This window comes from Engraulis encrasicolus, chromosome 6 (genome assembly GCF_034702125.1).
Source record: "Engraulis encrasicolus isolate BLACKSEA-1 chromosome 6, IST_EnEncr_1.0, whole genome shotgun sequence".
Classification (NCBI taxonomy): Eukaryota; Metazoa; Chordata; class Actinopteri; order Clupeiformes; family Engraulidae; genus Engraulis; species Engraulis encrasicolus.
In genome coordinates this window covers 38,511,350-38,530,868 of record NC_085862.1, presented here as the reverse complement: position 1 = coordinate 38,530,868, position 19,519 = coordinate 38,511,350, and the positions used below count along the sequence as shown (strand labels likewise).

Here is a 19,519-nt window from a genome sequence, read left to right as displayed (position 1 = left end):
TATTCCACCGTACCTATTGAGGCGGGTAGGAGTTGCTGAACTACTGGAGAAGAAAAAAATAAAAACTTAAAAAAGAAAATGCCCAATTTGATGCACATTGAGCCAACCAGTGCAGGTAGTGACTATAGACCAGTTACTCAGTGAAGTTACTTGTGTTGGAAGGAAACTATGGCATGTTCTGTGTTTTTACTGCTACTTCTACTTTCTCCACCTCTGCTGTGGAGAGACTGTTTGTGGACAGCAGTTCTGATCTCTGTCCACCATGTGGGACTCGTTGACCTCGGAGGGAACTCTAATGCTGAGCACAAGATGTGCACATTCTATTGTGGATGGCGTCATCGTCATCATCATCCCCATTCCCATCTGCCGGGTCAATCCGGGCCAAGACACAGAAGGCTCTGGGGTTAGGACTAGAGGCAGCAAGTCAGTGCCAAGCTTTGTCTTTACATTTCTAATCCTCATGATTATACATTATTCTCCTGTTATAGTTTTATTTTTTGCTTTAAAAAGACAATTTCACTCATCCAGTCAAACTGTATTTTAATTTTAATTAGTTTGTCTGCATTTTTCCTTTTGTTTTATTTGTTTGTTTGTTTATCCTGGTCTGTCTCTGTGCTATCCTTCTTATGTGGATTTGGACAATAATTTGTTCAAATACATGATAATATCTGTCAATATGCAAAAAGACACCCTGCATAAACACATTAATATCCTGATAGTGCAGTTCCGTTTGGCTAATTCATTACACTGCATCATAGTTAGTTACTATGCTGAGCGGGGGCTATAAATAGACGTGTCGGCCCAGTTAAGCTGTGCTCCTTGAGACTGCGTGGAATCTGGTGCAAGAAGCCAAATTCCCTAAATCTCTGCACTCAGTGCATTTCACTGCACGAACAGCAATACGACTCAATGAAATTATGTATACAATTTGGTTTCTGGAGTAAGTATTCCTCTAAGCTTGCACATTCCGCATCCAATTTTATGTTAGCATAATATACATTTAATTGCTTAAATGCTTATTTCTGTCTCGTAAACAGCTGTGGTAAATGAAATCGTGATCAATGACAGTTATTTAGGAAATTTCCAATTTCCTTACTTGTTTTGAACACTAAATATTAGCACAACAAATCACAAAAATAAACCCTGTACACATTCAAAACAGCTCAACAGTTTTTCCCCAATCAGAAACAGTATCTTATTTATCCACATGCATTGGCAGACAAGCGGACACTGGCTGCCCGACCTCCTGAGCTGTGCTGAGCTTTATGTGGCCATGGCAGCAGTCAGATCATTATCACCCGTGCTGTGCAGTAGTAGCATTAGCAGCGGCAGCAGCTGCGGGCCTTGTATGGACCATTGAACTGAGGGGGGCAACATTTCATTACCTGCCTGGCTTCCATTACAGTTAGCAGATGCCTTTATCCCAACAGACTTAACACTAGGACATAAAAAACATGAAGCTAATGCAATCAGTGGGGTATGAGCAGTGTTGGAAGGGCAGGGTTGTGCAATTGTGCAGTTGAACACGACAAGAGAGATAGTTACAGTAGAGGTGGAGAAAGGGCTGCAGTTTGACTGATCTAGTTCATGTAGGAAGTGGTGCTACCAGTAATAGCTTTGATCCTCTTGCTTTAGCAATGCAGCTGAGTCAAAACATATCCTGACAACAGAACAAACTGGCTAATTAAAGGCAGAAAGACACCACAATGGCTGGTGAGTAAAAAAGTTAATCTCAACCGCTGCCCCTCTCTCCAGTTCTACATATTATTCTCTATGAACATGTGGATCAATGAGGGGTAGATAAGGAGCTGTTGGTGATTTCTGATTCAAGCTAGTCAGATTGGTTGTAGCCACACGAGCAGAGGCACTTGGAAGATGCCTGCTGCTGATCTTTCCACTTCTGACCTTTCCATCTTGGCATCTCTGCCACACCAGGCTGTGCCAACCTTAAGTGACAGCCAAGCTAATCCTACCCTCTCCAGCTCTGTTATCCTGTTATCTCTATGGGCAAGCACTGCCGTCAAGACAATTAGGCTGGCACTGGAGGCAAAGGCCTATAAGGTTAGGGAGTTGCTCTTGCAGGTGGTTATGGAAAGGGTTGCAGGTTCAAATCCCAACAGGAAGAAGTTGTATCCCTCCCTACACCTATAACCATGGCTGAATTGCCCTTGACCGAGACATACTACCCCACATTGCTTGAGGAACTGTAGGCAATACCCCTTAATGACTAAGTCGCTTTGGAGAAAAGCATTTCTGTAATATTACATGTAACGTAACATAACTTAAGGCAATGGCTTAATCAGAGAGAGTAGAGAGAGAGAGAGAGGTTCCATTGGCCCATTGTTTCCGGGTTCTATTATTGCAAGGGGGAGGGGGGGGAAATCCCCCTTTAGGCAGACCTAGGCAGACCTAAGGACTGTTCTATTCAATGCTAGGAACATTATGACACGCCCTTTTAGGCAGACCGGAACCTGGTCATGTTAGGTGCCCATAGAATGTTGTGCATTATGTTGGCATATCTCTATATACTTAAAGAATCTCTGGCTTAATGGTTTGGGAGTGTCAGCTAAGTGTAATGCAATGCAGTGTAATGTAAAGGGACTGAAGGCAACGGCTAAATGGTTAAGGAGTGCCATTGAGTGAGGCAAATAACCCCACATTTCTCCATAGCAGAGACTGCAACCAATACACTGTTATAACCGCAAGTTGTTTTGTTTTGGAATTGTTTTTGGTCAGTGTACTAAATCAGCAAACAAAAAAACCAAAACAATGTGGGGTTAGATAAAAGCAACATCTCAGTGTAGAGTAATATGTAATGCAATGCAAGTGAAGGCCACGTGAGCAGCACAGCATGGTGTGTCTACTAACCCTCTCCAGGTCCTGGCGGAGGTGCATGAACATGCGCATGCGCGTGTGGATGCTGTCCTCCTGCGGCTGCAGCAGCTGGTTCTCCTCCTCCTCTTTAGGGGGCAGTAGAGGCTTGTTAAAGTTGCCCTTGCGCTTCAGCTTCCAGTACTGGTAGATGAAGTCCAGCAGCGCGGGGACCAGCCCCAGCTCCTGGGCCAGGACAGCAGGCTGTACCAGCGAATAGAACTCCTCCTCCAGCTCCAGGAGCTTCTGGGCGCGCAGGCCCGTCTTCTCTGTGTCGGTGGCGTGGGGTTTGGTGGTGGTAATGGTGGGCCTGGCGGGGCTGGGCGTGGGGCTGGGGCTCAGGCCTGAGTCTCCTCCTCCTCCTCCTCCAACTCCGTCTTTGGGCTTGCTGTGCTTCAGGCAGTAGGACTTGAACTTGACCTCGTCGCCCTCGTCCAGGATGGTCTTCATCTCCAGGCTGTGCTCGAAGGCGCACGTCACGTGGAAGGGGATGGTGCAGTTCTTCACGGAGCACTGCCGGGAGGGAGGAGAGGGGAGAAGGAGCATATGAGCAAACATCGTCAAATAGAGCAAGATACCCCAAACCCCCAATGCAAAGGAGTGTGCTCAAGTTCAGTCTCGTAAGGGGGCATTGTCCCCATCTTCTTCCATCTTATCCTTCTCTTTCTGTGGCGTTTGAATGGCGTCTACTAGCCTGATCATCATCGGCGTTCAAATCTCGAGACTTGGGGCCTCATGTACAAAGAAGTGCGTGGATTTCCTACCAAGAAAGTGCGGCCGCGAAAATCTTGAAAGTTACTTACGGACAAAAAAATCCGGATGTATCAATAAGTGCGTAACCAGGTTTTGCCGTGAAATCTTGCGCACATGCACGAGCACACGCGGGCCCAAGTCTCCGCCTTGTCTCCTCCCTTAAATATTCTATATGAATATTCTAATTAGTATGAACAGACCCGTTCATGTGCATTCATTGGTTGAAAGAATTGGAAAGGGAACGCGGGAAGGGGAACGCGGGAAATAGGTGAAGGCGCAGTTTCGGAGGTAGCCAATTTAAAAGGAAAAAGGCTGCGCGCAATAGCCAAACAAAAATAGTTTGGCGTGTATAAAATCAGGCATTGGTAATAGCCTACTTAATGTGAGGATTGCAGAAAAAACTGTCATGTTATACCGCAGTACTACAATGCAGGTTTCCACACAATTGATATTTACAAGGCATTACATCAAAACACATTGCGATGAGGCAGTCGCCAAGGCTTCCGAGAAATAAACATTTAGGCTATGTCGGGTATAAATATGAAAGATGACACATGTACACATAGGCTACGCCACATGTATGAATAACTTGCAGTCAATAGGCCTACTCAGTTAGCCTATAAAATCACCTGTTAATTGATGGACTAATTTTACAGTAGCCTTATTAAAAGAGAAAGGCAAGCACTGTGGTGAGGACATTCCCAACAAATGCGAGAAGACACATAGCAGATCCAGAAAATATTCAATGTTTAATAGCTGCCAAATAGCCTACTTGAAATAATACTGCTGATGGGCATCCAATTTCGTTGTAGCCTAATTCCAGGATAGTTTCATGAGTCCACTTCATTTTAACCAGCTGCCTCAACAATAGGTTCGGCCTCAAAATTAAAATCCACGTTTAACTGGCTGCATCTCTGCAATATTTCCGACCGCGTACAACACATGTACTTGCGCTGCATGCCTCTGTGTGCCGCCAAAAAGACGCAATGCACCACTTACGGCAACTTCCATGCTTACGGAAACTTCCACAGCAGCCCTGAAATTCGCGTGGAGATCCGCAGTTTTCCACGCCTAGTCTGTTTTAGTACATCTGACCGTGACCGTGGAAAACAACTTAAGTAGCTTTTTTTGTCCGTAAGTGAGCTTCGTACATGAGGCCCTTGGTCTGACCAAGAGCATGACAAGTAATATTTCCAAAACGGCATGATTGACCCGCCTCCCTTTGTTTGCTTATGGTTGTTTGTTTACCGACAAAGTGGGAGGAGTTCCCGTATTTTCGTGAATTCAGAATTCTACTTGCATTGCTCTTGACCTGACTAGTTGCAACGCTGAAAGTGTTGCGTCACTAGGAGGGCACAGCCTGGCTAGGCGTCTACAGCACTAAGGAAATTTCATTTGTTCTCAACTTTGAAGCCTACCGTGGCTCTAACCGTGGAGTTCACCGAACGCCACATGGATCCTGGAAAAGTACAGACTTGATTTATCTTACTCTACTACAAGATGTTTGATATGAGTACTGCAAGGAGAGAACTCCGCACATTTCTACTCTAATGAATTAACAAGTGGGCATCAAGCACATGACTACTACTCTAAATCAGAACAGCATCCCAATTCATCACACACTTTTATCAGATCATGCCATGTTCCAAAATAGTAATTTTTACTAATCAATTTATTTTAGCATATATAATATAATTAGGAAATTTCAAGAAACTTTGTATGGGCACAGTTAAGTGATCACTATGGCATCTGCATGCTGCTGGGACTCAGTTTGTCAGTTCATACTTTTTGGGCAATCTAACTCCACAGTTGTGTGTTCATTGCCTATTTCCATTTGTTTTGGATTGAAATTCATACAGAAAACATTGCATAATTTTGTTTACTTTCTGCCTTGAACAAACCTTACATAATGCTTTTGGCCATTTGCATACAGGAATACAACAGTAAGGCCAACATTTAATTCATGCATTTATTAACAAACCTGACCTGCACTCTATTTTGGAACACTGCACAATATGGTCTGCAAGGATTACTATAACAGCAACTTCAAACATCAATACCATACTTCTAACACCAGCACTCAACGACTCAACTTTCGCCAACATTGAACCATAACAAAACCAGTCACCTTGGAAACTCAAGCCATTTGTGGATAGCTTATCATTATTCGGTCCTTGGATATGGACTGATGACTCATTTTCCTACCCATGAAACTTGAGCGAAAACATTTTTTGACCAACACATATGCTGATCTATAAAGAAATAAGGCCACAAAACTGTGTTCAGTCAAGAGCAGACGTTGTCAAAATGTCCGCGACAGAAAAAAAGGAAATGAAGTCAGTAGACCAGAGTGACCCACAGTGCTGACTGTATGTGAAAGCCCTCTCCTCTAGTCCTCACCTGTATGCAGGCTCCTGTCTTCAGCTTACAGAGGCTGCAGATGAGGGCCCAGCGGCTGGGGGGAATGTGGGACACTTTGGTGATGGGCTCCATCCTCTCTGGACATGCAATGCTCACCTGATGGGAAGGTATGAATAACAGTAAGCATCCATCCAACTTTATGTGATTTTTTAACAATTCACATTAAAATTCAAACTAGAAATAATTATCACCTTGAGGGTAAGCTATGTTAGCACCTACACAGGTTTCTATGAATATTGTGGTTATGATTTAACAGGCTCTCCAATGAGGTAATTTCCTCCCCACACCCCATCACTTCCTCCCCACAACTAATGGCTCCTCTTATAGCATGTAGCCAAGACCAAATAAAATACCTCTGGGATCCATAGTGCGCAGCTGACGTGTGCCCACTTGGTGCCGGCTCTTGTGGCCTTCATGGCACCGCCCTTCTTGGGGCACAGCAGACACTGGGGGTTGATGCCCAGCACGCAGGTCCTGCACAGCCAGTTGCCATCGGGGACCTTCACGATGCCATAGCAAGCCTGGAGAAGGGCACAGAGGGGCATAAGGGACCATTTACACACATCAGACTTTTGGGATGCCAACATGAGAAGAAGAATTCAAGTCATTGATTAAGAACTTTCCTTATCTTTTTCACTATTCTAGAGGTTAAAAATGCAACTATGAATCTTTCATAATTCCCATCTCCTTTCATTTTATAGCACCACTCCAAAAGTATTTAAAACAATCCTAATAACTATCATGCATTAATATAATATAAATAATTAAGAAATGTACTCTTGTTCTGTACTGGCCATACTAGAAAAAAAGACCACTACACCAAACTCCCACCTGACAACCACCACCACTAATGTGCCATACACACACAGCACTCCCCCATGTTTCCTCAGCTAAGTGTGCCAGGCCCTGTAGTACAGCTCCGTACTAATCACCCCACTGGGGGCTTGTAGATGTAGCTGCTGCGTCTCCTAATGAGGGCCCAGGGGGAGGGCCACTAATCCCCCCTGGCCTGTTGCCTAGATACTCAGCTCCTCACAGCAGACCCCAGCAGGGGCGCTCATTTCACTTTTTGCAGGGTGGCTGGAGAAGGCTCTTCTACAGGAAACTCACCAATGGTTAGTTCACCATGAAAGAATTGTGTCTGTGTTATTCCAGTGGGATGCACGTAGGTAAAAGGTTAGATTTCCTAACAGGGCTAAGGTTAAGAGGGGGTCTGTGAGGGGGGCTTTTATGCTAAATAAAAGCTAAATAATCTTTTCATGAGATGCACACAGGAAATGAATGGGACAGAGAGACGGGGGAGGTTCGAGAAATAACCTCGAGCTGTAATTGAACCCGAGGTCCCCGGCATAGCAGTATGGTGCCTTAGCTGTTTGAGCCATGGCCAAGGCCCTAACCCTAAACCCAAACCAATCACGGATGAGTTCCCTTATTTAACAGTTTACCCAATCACCCTGCAAAAAAAAAAAAAACCTGCTGTGGACAACACATCTGTGACGCACCTGGTGCACGCAGATGTTGCACTTGTCGCAGAAGACCATGTCGTTGCCCTCCTCGCTGTCGGGAGAGCGGCACACGTCGCAGATGACGTCCTCGTCGTACTCGATGCCCAGCCCCTCCTCCGTCTCGATGGCGTAGTTCATGTTCTCGTGGCACTGCCTCTCCAGGGCCTCCATGGCACGCTCCATCGTCAGCTCGTCCACTGCAAACTCGCCTTGGGAGTCAGGAGACAAGGAAGAAGACAAGTCAACACACATGAACAATACATTAGACACAGACACCATGACACGCAACAATGTCACCGACACACAAACCCTAGCCGTACACAAAACTCCTAGCACTCTGATATGAAACAACATCAACAAATCTGTACACATACAGCGTACAGAAAATACATGCCAAAATGATATGCAACAATATATCATCAATCAACCACACACACCAAACGAAACTACATAAAGGCAACCCAACTCCGTTGAGAGCTATTAGGAGACAACACAGTCAAAACAACAAGAGAGTCTCAAGATATCCAAGTGAAATCTTGTCAAATGTTTTTAAAGCCATTATGTGACAACCTCCAAAAATAGTGGGTCAGTCTTCAGTGTTTCTGAGGTTTACATGTGACAATGTTGTAAAATTCCTGATGGTGAAAAGATTGAATCATCCTGAAAAGTAGTGACTGCAGGTGGGGTGTTGATGTAAGACCCATTTTGTTCCCTGGTCGGCCACATTGTTTGTTCTATACTCCTTATGTATTGCAGAGTAATAAAAAGGTGACCAGGGATGCGTTTCTCGACAGTGTCGTTGCTAACTTTCTAAGTTTGCAACTAAAAGTCGCTAGATTCATCAAAATATCACCTAAAGCCGGGCATACACTGTGCGATATTTTCACTCGTGGGTCTTAAGCTTCTGCTCACACTGCACGATGGAATTTCACTGTTTAAAAGTTCACAGCTCACGACTCACGTCCTCACACTACACGAGCCAACAGTCGGATGCGAGCGAAATGCTTCCACCGTACGACGCGACAGGCATGTTTCCCCGGTTTGCAGAGGAGGGAACATGCGCACCTGAGGTGGAGATGAGGTCGCGCTCAATAGCGAATCGCACGGCCCTATTAATTTGTGCATGTGAAGTGTCAAATCGGGTCGTAGCACTGCTTTAACTCTGCGATTTACGCACGAGCCACGACCAGAATTTCAAACCGTTTTGATTTTCTTGCGACCCTGCGATTGCATGATAGTGAGGGGAAATCGCTTGTCTTTACCCCATGTACACTAGAGTGTGGCTCGGGCCGGTTTTTTCTGTCCGAGCCCGGCCCTCAGCCGACAGAAAAGTGATCGACCCCGACCCGAGCCCAAGACTAATTAAAATGTTTGTGTCCGAACCCGTCCGAAGCCCGAGACCACTGTAATAACAACAGAACCTGTGCGCAAGCAAGATTTTCTATGTGGGCTCCTCCATACTCAAAATAGCACGTGATAAATAGCCAGGATAGGCAGACGTTAGGATGAGGCAATTTGCAGTAGCAGAATTTAGTTACGCACGCATAGTAGGCTAAGTATAAACACACACACACACACACACACGTGACAGCGCACCTTATGTTTCTTTCGGTTAGACCAGAGATGTCATCAAATGCATGGGAGGGGCGTGAGAGGATAAGAAAGGCGAAAACTAACGAATAGGCTACGTTTTGGATGCAGTCAGTCCGCCTATGGAAGCATTTGTTACGTTACTGTTAGTGCAAATAAATCCCCGCGAGCCATGGTGAAGATGCCGCTCCTTGAAGGATGGGCTATAAGTTCACCCCGAAGAACAGTAGCCTGTTCGGCCCTCCAAGAGAATGTCATTTCCCCTGATGTCCATGCGGTCAATATAAAATCAGGAAAGGTTGCACGCGCATAGTTACAACTGTAGCCTACAGTAAAAGTGACAAGAATTAAGAACCTACGTGAAGGACATGAAATGTCACAGCGGACAAAATAGTAGCAGGAAACCCCTTTCCCCCCTACCTTAGGCAACTCCACGTAGCGTGTGCGTCTTCTTTAATCCATATTAGGCCTATGCTCCTTGCTCCTCCATGCTGGAAATGTAATCCTTGGCGAGCAATGCAGTGACAAACTTCGTCATTTTATGTTCAACATTTAAGACAGCATCGAAGGCATGCTAAAACATGGCCTACACTAGGCCTACAACAAAAGACCACGCGTTCACTGACAACTGTTGATTTGGCGCTTATTAAGAAAGCAAGTTGACTCGGACTTCCTGCTCGGCTGACTGGGAGTGAGCGTCCATGTTGCCACTGGTAACTAGCGCGTGCATACAGCCAATAATAATCACTCGCAGGAGTAGCCTACCAACATTTTCATTTATGCATATTCAATTACTTATTTTTTAATCACAAAACTGCCGTTTGCATGAACTGAAACGTTTCCTCTGGTTGCTTACACTTTTCAAAATGTCTGTTTGCTTCAAGCCCGAGTCCGACCCGAGTCCGACAGATATTCTATTTTTTTTGTCCGAGTCCGGCCCGGCCCGTCGGGTTCCGACCCGGCCCGTCGGGCTTCGGTCGGGTTGCCATGCTCTGATGTACACTGCACGATGCAAGACTCACGATTGACCTGCGATTGAGCAAGAAATCGGCCCGACTCTCAAAAAGTCGTGCGAGTGCCAAATCGGGGCAAAATCAGGGCAAAAGTCGCACAGTGTAAGCCCAGCTTTACTTTGCTGCAATGCAATTTCCCATTGGCATCTTACTAAGTTGCTAACTGGTTAGCAACGACAGTCGAGAAACGGGGCCCAGTTTGGGATGTGCCCTGGTGCTCACCCATCTGTGCCAGCTCTGCGTTGAGCTCCCGTAGCCAGTAGAGGTCCATGTCGTCCAGGTCGTAGCGGCACATGGCCTCCGCCAGCTCCTTGATGTTCACGTAGCCCGTCTCGGCCGCGTCCTGGCTGGACACCTGGATGTACTTCCTCGGCCGCGAGTACAGCAGCTCCTTCGAACGCTCCGCTACAGCCCTGCAGAGAGAGAGAAAGAGAGAGAGAGAGAGAAAAGAGAGAGACACAGACACACAGAGAGAGACAGACACAGAGAGAGAGAGAGAGAGATGCTGTTATACCAGTGGTTCTTAACTTTTTTTCCTAACAACCGCCCCACATACCTACCACCTCCCTCACCATTATGCCATGGCAACACTACGTTACACGAATATGACCAGCTGATTTAGAGAACAGCAGCAGCAACAACAATAGGAACTTGCAGCATTTACTGAAATTGTCACATTGTCAGCATGTATTCATTACAAAGTATTAAGTAACAATGTGTAGACAACTATTAGACATGCTTTCACATGAAGACCAAGTTCATTATTTGAATTTAGTAAGCATTTTAACACCTCATAAAGCAGGTGAATGAATTAGGGCTGATTTACAATGCTAATCCCCAGACTGCAGTGCAGGGGACTGGGAGGGAGGGGGAGTGGTTCATGAGTCATAAATCTCCCATCAGCCTCATCTCATTGTTTACATCCGTTCAATTTTATTCCACCAGCTATTGCACGTTTAATGTTGTAGTATAGAGTGACAGACACCATACCAAAAAGAGACTAGGTTCCAATAGAAGATATAAACGACAGACAGATGGACGGAGAAAGAGGAACCAGCAAAAAAAAAATGGATAACATGAAAGCCACAGTCAACCCTGACAAAAGCATGGCATGTGAAAGAAACAGTCTGAGTAAAAAAAGTTGTTCTCCTCAACTGTCCACAGCATGAGTCTAGAGTAGCAAGAGCGTGCCCGGGTCAAAGACAGCCGTAAGTTGCTGGGCTATGGGCTCACCTGAGTGAGGGTCTGGGGATGGTGTCGGGGCTGGCCAGCACCTGCACCCCTTTCTCCCACTCCTGCCTCCAGGTGTCCCCCAGCAGGTAGTATTCCTCCGGGGAGATGTGGTGCGAGTCCGGCAGCTTCATGGCACTGATCAGGTCTTTTCTGAACACCTGGACACACAGCACAGCACAGCAAACATTACAATTGTGCTTAACACACAGTTGTGTTCTCCTACACTGGTGAGGCAACTGTTATTTTGGCCCCAGATCAGGGATGCGTTTCTTGACAATGCCGTTGCAAACTAGGTTAGCAAGTATGTTTTCGAAAAACGGAGTCCTGACATCAGAGATTACATAATCGGTCCTACAGGACATCATACACCACAGCAAACAGCATTAGAGTTGTGCACAACCCACAGCCGTGTTCCCTACACTGGTGAGGATAACTCCGATGGACAATCACATGCTGTAGTTTTCTTTTGGGCAGTAATGCATCATTCTGGCTGCGAGGAGCCTCATTCAGCCACTCCATGTATTTAATAGAGTTAAGTAGAATAACATGCTGTGCTATAATCACAGACTTCCTCTCTTGTGCTACTCGAATCAGGAAATAACATCACTGCGGGGATGACTTAACGCAATCTGTTTAGAGTTCATTCCAGTTCAGACTTATATTATTGTCCCTCTGGGGGGAAATCTGGTGTGCAGCAGTGGTTTGGGACACACAAGAACACAACACACACCAGTAGGACGCAAGATGGAAGCCACACCAACAAAATCAGTCACAGAAGACTGTGAGTTCAAATCTAAAATGTTTTGACACATCTGCAGTGGCAGAAAGAAAAAAAAGGGAAATGGCGGCCTATTCTGACCTCTGCCGGTTTCTTCGGGTTGGAGGCGGGGGTTCCAGGCTTGCTTCCATACTTGTTGGAGGAGAAGGAGGTCGAAGGACCTGCAGAAACACCAAAGAGATTCATTAGGATTTCCAAAAGCTGTCAAGTTGTGGACTACTGGACTCTTTTACTGTATGGACACAGACAGCAGGCTTGAAAGCAGCGGAAGTAATTGACTTTGTATGGAAAGGCAAATAGCAGAGCGGCAAAATCGTTTCTAGTGCAGAGGGCGTCAAAAGCATTAAAAGGGAAGTTAAACTTCAGCCAATATGTATGTAATGAGCTCGAGGCAGCAGGCAGCAGCCAATGGAATGTTTACATTTTTGTAAACACAAGTTTCGATTGGTCACTCTCCCTGATCGAACGCTTCAGGTTGAATCGTTGGCCACGTTCATCGCCCCCCTGAGCTGTGCTTTCCAGGCGGAACTCTGCAGCGTTTTAGTTCTTTCAACGCCTGCTGTCTGTCCGTACAGTTAGAGCTTGGAGCTAGAAAACTCTGCAACACCTCCAGTTCACCTTAACTCCTCTGAATATTGTGGTTGCTGGTTTGCATTGCACTTCTTCTCATGATTGTTAGTAAAGCTCTCTAACCTTCAGGGCAGCTTTTTTAAAATGAAATGAAACAATGGAACAGAGATAAAAAAAACCCCAAAAAAAACCTCCTTGGGCACTCCAGTGTCTGAGAGCAGGGTAAGGCTGAACTGTACTCACTCTCATTGTCAGAGCTGTCACTGCTGCTTGAACACCTGAGTCGTTTCATCCTTTTGTATCCTTCAAGGCAAGAGTGGAGTGGAGAGACATAACGAGGTTAGCACTGAGTGGAACACAGTGTTGTTGTCAACAACTGCTGTGGTTCAGAAGTATTAAGAAGGAGTTTAGGACACTTTTCAGACAAAAAAGGGATCTGCGATTCACACTCACCATAAATTTGAAGTCAAAGAGCATGCTAGTGGGTTCCTCTTCTGATTGGCAGACTCTGTCCTCCTCTCATCCCTGCAAAGTTTACAAAATGTTGAAGAGAGCAAATTAAGAGACTGAGAAGTGACTGGTGGGCAATGTGCAACAAAAGAAAGATTTGGTATGTAAGAGAGGGTGTTCAGGAGAGAGAGAGAGAGAGAGAGAGAGAGAGAGAGAGAGAGAGAGAGAGAGAGAGAGAGAGAGAGAGAGAGAGAGAGAGAGAGAGAGAGGCAGACATACAACAACAGACGTACAATATTACAATAAGGGGAGTTTGTGAGATGGCACGGTGAAGGCCACCATCTGTGAATGTGCCAGAGTGCTGGCACGGGCCAAGCTAAACCTTTGCTGCGCCTCAGCAAGTCAGAGTCCGAAACACAAACAGAAGCGAGGCGGTACACTGTGAAGGAAATAAACAGCGATTACACAAAAGGGCTGCTCTGAAAGACGCTCTGTCTCTCTGGTACTGCCGAGGGGTACACACTGGGCCAATCCAAATGCCCTACAGCTACTACCTTAAGGCGAGCTGAGGTCAGAGCAGAGGTGTGTTGAGGGGGACACGTCACTCAGCAAGGTCATGGACACATGTTTTTTTTAAAGCCTCAGTCTGCCTTAACCAAAACTGCTCAAGCAAGCAATCACACTTCCATTTTCATAACGCATACACACATAACCATGACGTCTTTCAGAAAATTGCGGTCTTCTGTCATATATTCTAGAGCAGAAGCAAAGGAAGTCTTCAGTCTCAATATAGCAGAGGTGAGAACAACACCTCCCACACCCACCCAGGCCCAGAGAGCTGCTCAAGTCAAGACCCTTTTGACCGACCTTACAGCAAAGCAGGTCAAAGTAAGGCCAACAGATCTACAATGCCGCCAACGGTGAACTGTCCAAAAAGTAACTAACCCACTTCCAAAACAACAGACAGACGTACCGACTGACACAGTGGCGTATACTCACTGCATGCATAGGACAAAAAACTTGTCACATAACTTCTACAGAAAGTGCTGGACTGGGACCAAAGACGGCCTGGACATTTTTGTACAGCCTCTTCTAAATTGTGGACCAGTATTTAAAATAAAACAACAACAACAAAAATACACAAAGAATGGCCCATGAGGATTGTCTGCCCACCGGGAAATGCTCTGTATGGCAGATTAGGAATCCAGGCCTGAACTCTACCACCTTTGACCTGTCCACTCAAAACACTGAGGAGGACGGGAGGAAACAATTCAAAATGGGAGCCGCCTGGATATTGGGACAGAAAACAGACAGACAGACAGACGAGTATAAAAAATGAAAGCAAGACTGTGACAGTCACGGAAAGAAAGCGGGGAACCCATGACTAAATCTTTGCTCATTGTCCAGCAGCCGCGCAGGAATGCAGAGAATGCCAGCCATGTAGTTATACACCACTGACGATCACGCACAAGGAAAGACCTGAGGAGTCCTGCTCGGGGCGTTGGTTGGTGGCGCTTGGTGTGTGTGTGTTCAAGTCTTGCATGAGATGGTCAGCAAAGTATACTTATAGCCTGTACTTTACTTAACACCTTGTGCAGGACATGTTGATGGCCGTGTGTGTGTATGTGTGTGTTCAAGTACTACATAAAATGTTTAGCAAAGTATACTTATAGCCTGTACTTTACTTAACACCTTGTGCAGGACATGTTGATGACCGTGTGTGTGTGTGTGTGTGTGTGTGTGTGTGTGTGTGTGTGTGTGTGTGTGTGTGTGTGTGTAGCTAACACATTACCGCTACAGGCCTGGCAGGAGCTGGCATTGCACCTGTTACGTAACAGACTAGCGCTTCCTCTAAGCGGCATGCTCACTAGGAGCTATTGCCAATGGCGGTGGCGGTGTGTTGGCATGTTGGCGTGATGGTGTAATGGCCAAAATGTCCTACAGGGCCATCGAACAGGAAGCTTGGTGGTCAGATGTGAAACTGACTTTGGCTAGCGCAGCCCTGTCAAGATCTAGGTCGAGGAGCAGACCGGGTGTTAAGTTATCCAAATTTAGAAGAGCTTTGCAGACATACACAACGCTGCTCTCTCTGACTGCAAAGATCAACCTAGAACCGTGTAGTAACTGAGCTCAAGACATTAAGATCTTAGAGATAGAGATGTTTTATGGGTGAGAGTGAGACATTTGCAGATGAAATCAGTTGAAAACAAGGAGGCTTTCAGACTTACTGCAGTTTGGCAGCACCAAACCGTCCACTCAGACCAAAAGCTCTGGGTTTGGTTTGAAAGCATCCATTGAAGCTTTGGTGCACGCTAAATCAAGCTGACCATGGCCTCCAAGATGAGGTAACCTCGGTTTGTTCGCTTCCGGACCAACAAAGTAACCAAAACGCCTCATGACTAGCTCAGATACTCAAAATAGTGAGGAGGAGTATGTTGTGATCAGACCAACTTTAGTTCTTATGCAGATGTCAACGCGGACCACACCTCCCCTTGCAGGTCACAATAAAACAATACTGTCTAACGAGGACTAAATACTGTAACCTTATGGTGCGAAAGCATCCATACAAGTTCTCCAACTTCAACCAAAGACCTACAGGAGCTAAATATTTTCACAGGGAAACTCTATTCCCCTGTGTAAAGCCTCATTGTGAGTGTGGGACAGCAACTGATAACAGGCATTATGACACTAACAAGATAATTTCCGCTCAGCATTAACATGGCGTTTCCCTGAATAATCCCTGATGGAGTAAAACTGATATAGATGTGATACTGAGTATATTTAACTTGCATTTATAAAATACACGGCAGGTCTGATATATATATTTTTTAAAACACACTCCCAGATAAAATTATGCTACTGGAGGGAAGGAAAAAAAAACACTGACTTGAGATTGTCTGCATTGGGCCGGATTTTCCTTTTGTTTGCTTAAATCCGCACACATACCACAGGCCTTGGCTGTGTACACTGTGGAGGCCATGGTGGTCTTTAGTGTGGCAGGCAGGCAGGCAGGCCGAGGAGAGGAGAGGAGAGGAGAGGAGAGGAGAGGAGAGAGGGCCCAGCCTGCGACACAAACAGGCCAGCTCTGCTCTCCTCACTGAACTGAACGGCCTCGTCGGCCCGACATTTGCAGCTGACAGTTCAGACACAGACACACACCAGGGCTTGACACTGGCACCTATAACGAGTAAAATGTGGCTGTGGCTAGTAACAATTTTATTTAGGTTCAAGAAAGATCATTCAGATTTCTAGTATTTGTCTGATATAAGCTTACTGTAGGTACGTATTTTCATGCCCTATGCTCACAGCACCGATTGTCTTGCTTTAACGTATCACTTCATTTTCTGAGCTTAGATGCCCCATGGTAAACGAAAATATGTCTAAAAAATAATGACAACAAAACGATGGCTAGTAGAAAGGCTGAATGGCTAGTGACTCTGGAAAACCATAAGCCATTGTGGCAGAGTGAGTAAAAAGTTAACGTCAAGCCCTGGCACACACACACACACACACACACACACACACACACACACACACACACACACACACACACACACACACACACACACACACACACACACACACACACACACACACACACACACAAACGCGCACAGGAACACCAGCACACACACAAACAAAAATTGACACACAGGCACACAGACAGATACACACAGACACAAACACACATCTTTACACCAACACGCGCATCTTTACACCAACACACGTACATTTACTACACTAACGTCCGCACACTTTGCGCCTCATTGTGCACCATGGTGACGCAAATACGAGGGTCTAATGGCAGAGTGGGATGGGAGTGTTTTTCGGGCCATCCACCGGCCGAAGAACAAAGGCAGGGCCTACTGCAACAAAAGACAGTGAGACGAGTGTGTGTGTGTTTGTGTGTGTGTGTGAGAGAGAGAGAGTGTGTGTGCATCCTCCTCTCCTGCATCTGTCTGTCCCCACTTCCGTTGGGCTGAAAACAAAGACCCCTCTATCCAGAGACGGGCCACCCAGGTTAGCAGGGGCTATTACTGGAACTGTGTTTTTTGCAAAAGAGGGGCACTCTCCTTCAGCCGTGGTGCAAATGAAAATAAAATCTCACACCGGGCAGGGCAATGATATAAAGAAAACAAATCTGTCCACAGATGGAGATGTTGTCTTAAACCGGCGTCGGTGTCATCGGTGATACCCTCGGCATTGCCCATGAAAGTGCGATTGTAAAATGTATTACAAACTATGTAGGATATGTCTGAAATATGTATGGAGTGGTAAAAGACAGATTTTCAGAAAAAGAGGATGAAGGGTGACGGGAGCGTGGCCCATTTTCCAAAATTAATATTATTGGAGCCAGCATGAACCATTTCAACATTGGCAGCGTTTCAAGTGTCCTCCTGGTCTGTTTTCCACAGATTAGGTCCACCACTCACTCCACCCCCATCCCTCTAGTGAATAAACACAATACCCAGGCTCTGCCACATCAGCCCTCCTCACCCCCAAATCTCCTGGTTCAGGGCAGGCTGCAAGCAGGGCAACCGATTGCTTGTGTGCCCCTGCTGGTATACTCTATGTGCTTCCTCAGACCTTTAGAGAAAAAAAACTTTGAGGAGGACCGCATTGGTTGCAAAAGAGCAGGCCTGAGCCACCAGCCTGAGAGTTGAATAAATGTGGCTGAGGATAGATGTGGCTTTTATGAAAAGCTGGCTAGTGGGGACAGAACTAGCTCATTTTGCATATCCACCGCTGCCTATTCCTGTAACCTATTTAATCCACATGGTAATTTGAAGGCGAGATAAAGGAACATTTTGCTTGCTCAAGATTTCTGCAGTGAGCAAAAGTAGGAAGAGGAGGCCCTCTTTATGCCCGCGTCGGAGTCCCCGCACAGTCACCACTGAGGTCCACACAGGGGGAGGAGAAAACCGGACGCTTTTGGGAGGCATTCCAAAATTCCTCCACAACTACTTCCGTTCCACCAAATCCACTACCACAGCATTTCATTTCATTGTAGCCTACTACTGCAAGCGTAAAGCCACCACCTCAAAACCAAATCAAAATGATCACAGGATCCCAATATGAGTTCACCGCTTTGCTTTTTAGGTGTTTTTTCACAAGAGGAGCTGTGACTTATCATAATGCATCAGAGGACCTGCAGTCCATCGGTTATACAGGTTGACATTACCAATAGATCCAAACCGATTATAGCCTACTGCCACATTAAAATAACAATGAATGGATGACAGTTACGCAATAGATCACACAAAATAGTGGCATTACCTGTGGTCTAAATATTTGTGCACTACTTACTCGCATGGAATAGCAATAGGCACAGTAGTGCATCATGATGTTAGGGAAAAATTGAATGGGCATATTTTAAACACGTTCTCCCACGTGGTGCCTAAATCAAAAGGAAGGAAGGCTACTAGCAAGAATGAAATAACACTTACGTTATTGAAAATAGACATAGTTGTACCTTCCCATGGCTAGCAGCACAAACGAGCTTGACTGCAACATTGCACGTGTCGAAGTCCTTAACTAAATGAATCAATTCATCACGTCTCGACACAGAAGCACTTTGTTGCACGCCTTTAGACATGTTGTAATAATTTGGTTCCTTTAGATTTTCTGGCGGCCTTGGCGCCAAACTCGGGCCGCCGTAGATGACGAGGACACTGCCTTCGACTAGCCGAAATCAAACGAGGGCGCCACAACGACTAACGTTACTCGTGACAAAATGCTAACAGATACAAGCAGTCAATAACCACTGATATGCTAGCAATGATAACGGTGCGATTCAAAGCTTCACGAAAACGGCTCACTTTGACCTATATCTAAAATGAACACCGATATCAATGGTAACTCAAGAGGAAGCAGGCCTAGCTGCATGGATAAACCATCCAGGGCAAGCCTTGGCATACTGAGCCCTATAACACGAGCAGTATTGTTCATGTTACGACCTTACCGTGGATCCAAAATGGGCTACCGGAGTTGATTACGAGAAGTATTGCCTTCCGGAACCCTGTGGACGAGTTGGGTCGCTGAATGTACTATTAAATGAGAATAATCTTTGTTTTTCTTTCCCAATTCCACACTGTCAATTTCCCAGAGCTGCAATCTCTTTTCCACCACGGCACAACAGCTCTATTGTACCGCCCGGGCCTCTGGGTCCTAGACTCCGCCTCTTGCAAGCCTTTAGCTCACTGCATAAACTCAACGTTGCATGTACGATTTGCCCAAGCTGGCATCAAAAGCAAGGCCTGCCATCCGTACTGAGAGAGCTTAAATATTACTGTATAGGACTGACATGATATTGCACAAAATCAGCAAATATTGTA

General features: G+C 45.8%; 1 protein-coding gene across 2 annotated transcripts in view; it reads right to left on the bottom strand.

The window, feature by feature from the left end:
- jade3 (jade family PHD finger 3) overlaps window positions 1–19,514 on the bottom strand; it is a 26,899-nt gene extending 7,385 nt beyond the window's left edge. Inside the window, exons 1-10 of one of the 2 annotated variants that reach the window (XM_063201532.1) lie at window positions 19,147–19,514; window positions 13,188–13,259; window positions 12,978–13,037; window positions 12,246–12,325; window positions 11,387–11,544; window positions 10,376–10,566; window positions 7,548–7,759; window positions 6,399–6,566; window positions 6,025–6,141; window positions 2,869–3,384 (exon numbers count right to left, since the gene is read on the bottom strand). In XM_063201532.1, coding sequence (XP_063057602.1) covers window positions 2,869–3,384; window positions 6,025–6,141; window positions 6,399–6,566; window positions 7,548–7,759; window positions 10,376–10,566; window positions 11,387–11,544; window positions 12,246–12,325; window positions 12,978–13,026 — 1,491 coding nt within the window. In that variant the 5' untranslated portion in view covers window positions 13,027–13,037; window positions 13,188–13,259; window positions 19,147–19,514. Of the gene's footprint in view, window positions 1–2,868; window positions 3,385–6,024; window positions 6,142–6,398; window positions 6,567–7,547; window positions 7,760–10,375; window positions 10,567–11,386; window positions 11,545–12,245; window positions 12,326–12,977; window positions 13,038–13,187; window positions 13,260–16,071; window positions 16,429–19,146 lie in introns of those variants that run through there. The other variant, XM_063201533.1, reaches the window with a different exon arrangement.
- Window positions 19,515–19,519: the final 5 nt, after the last annotated feature.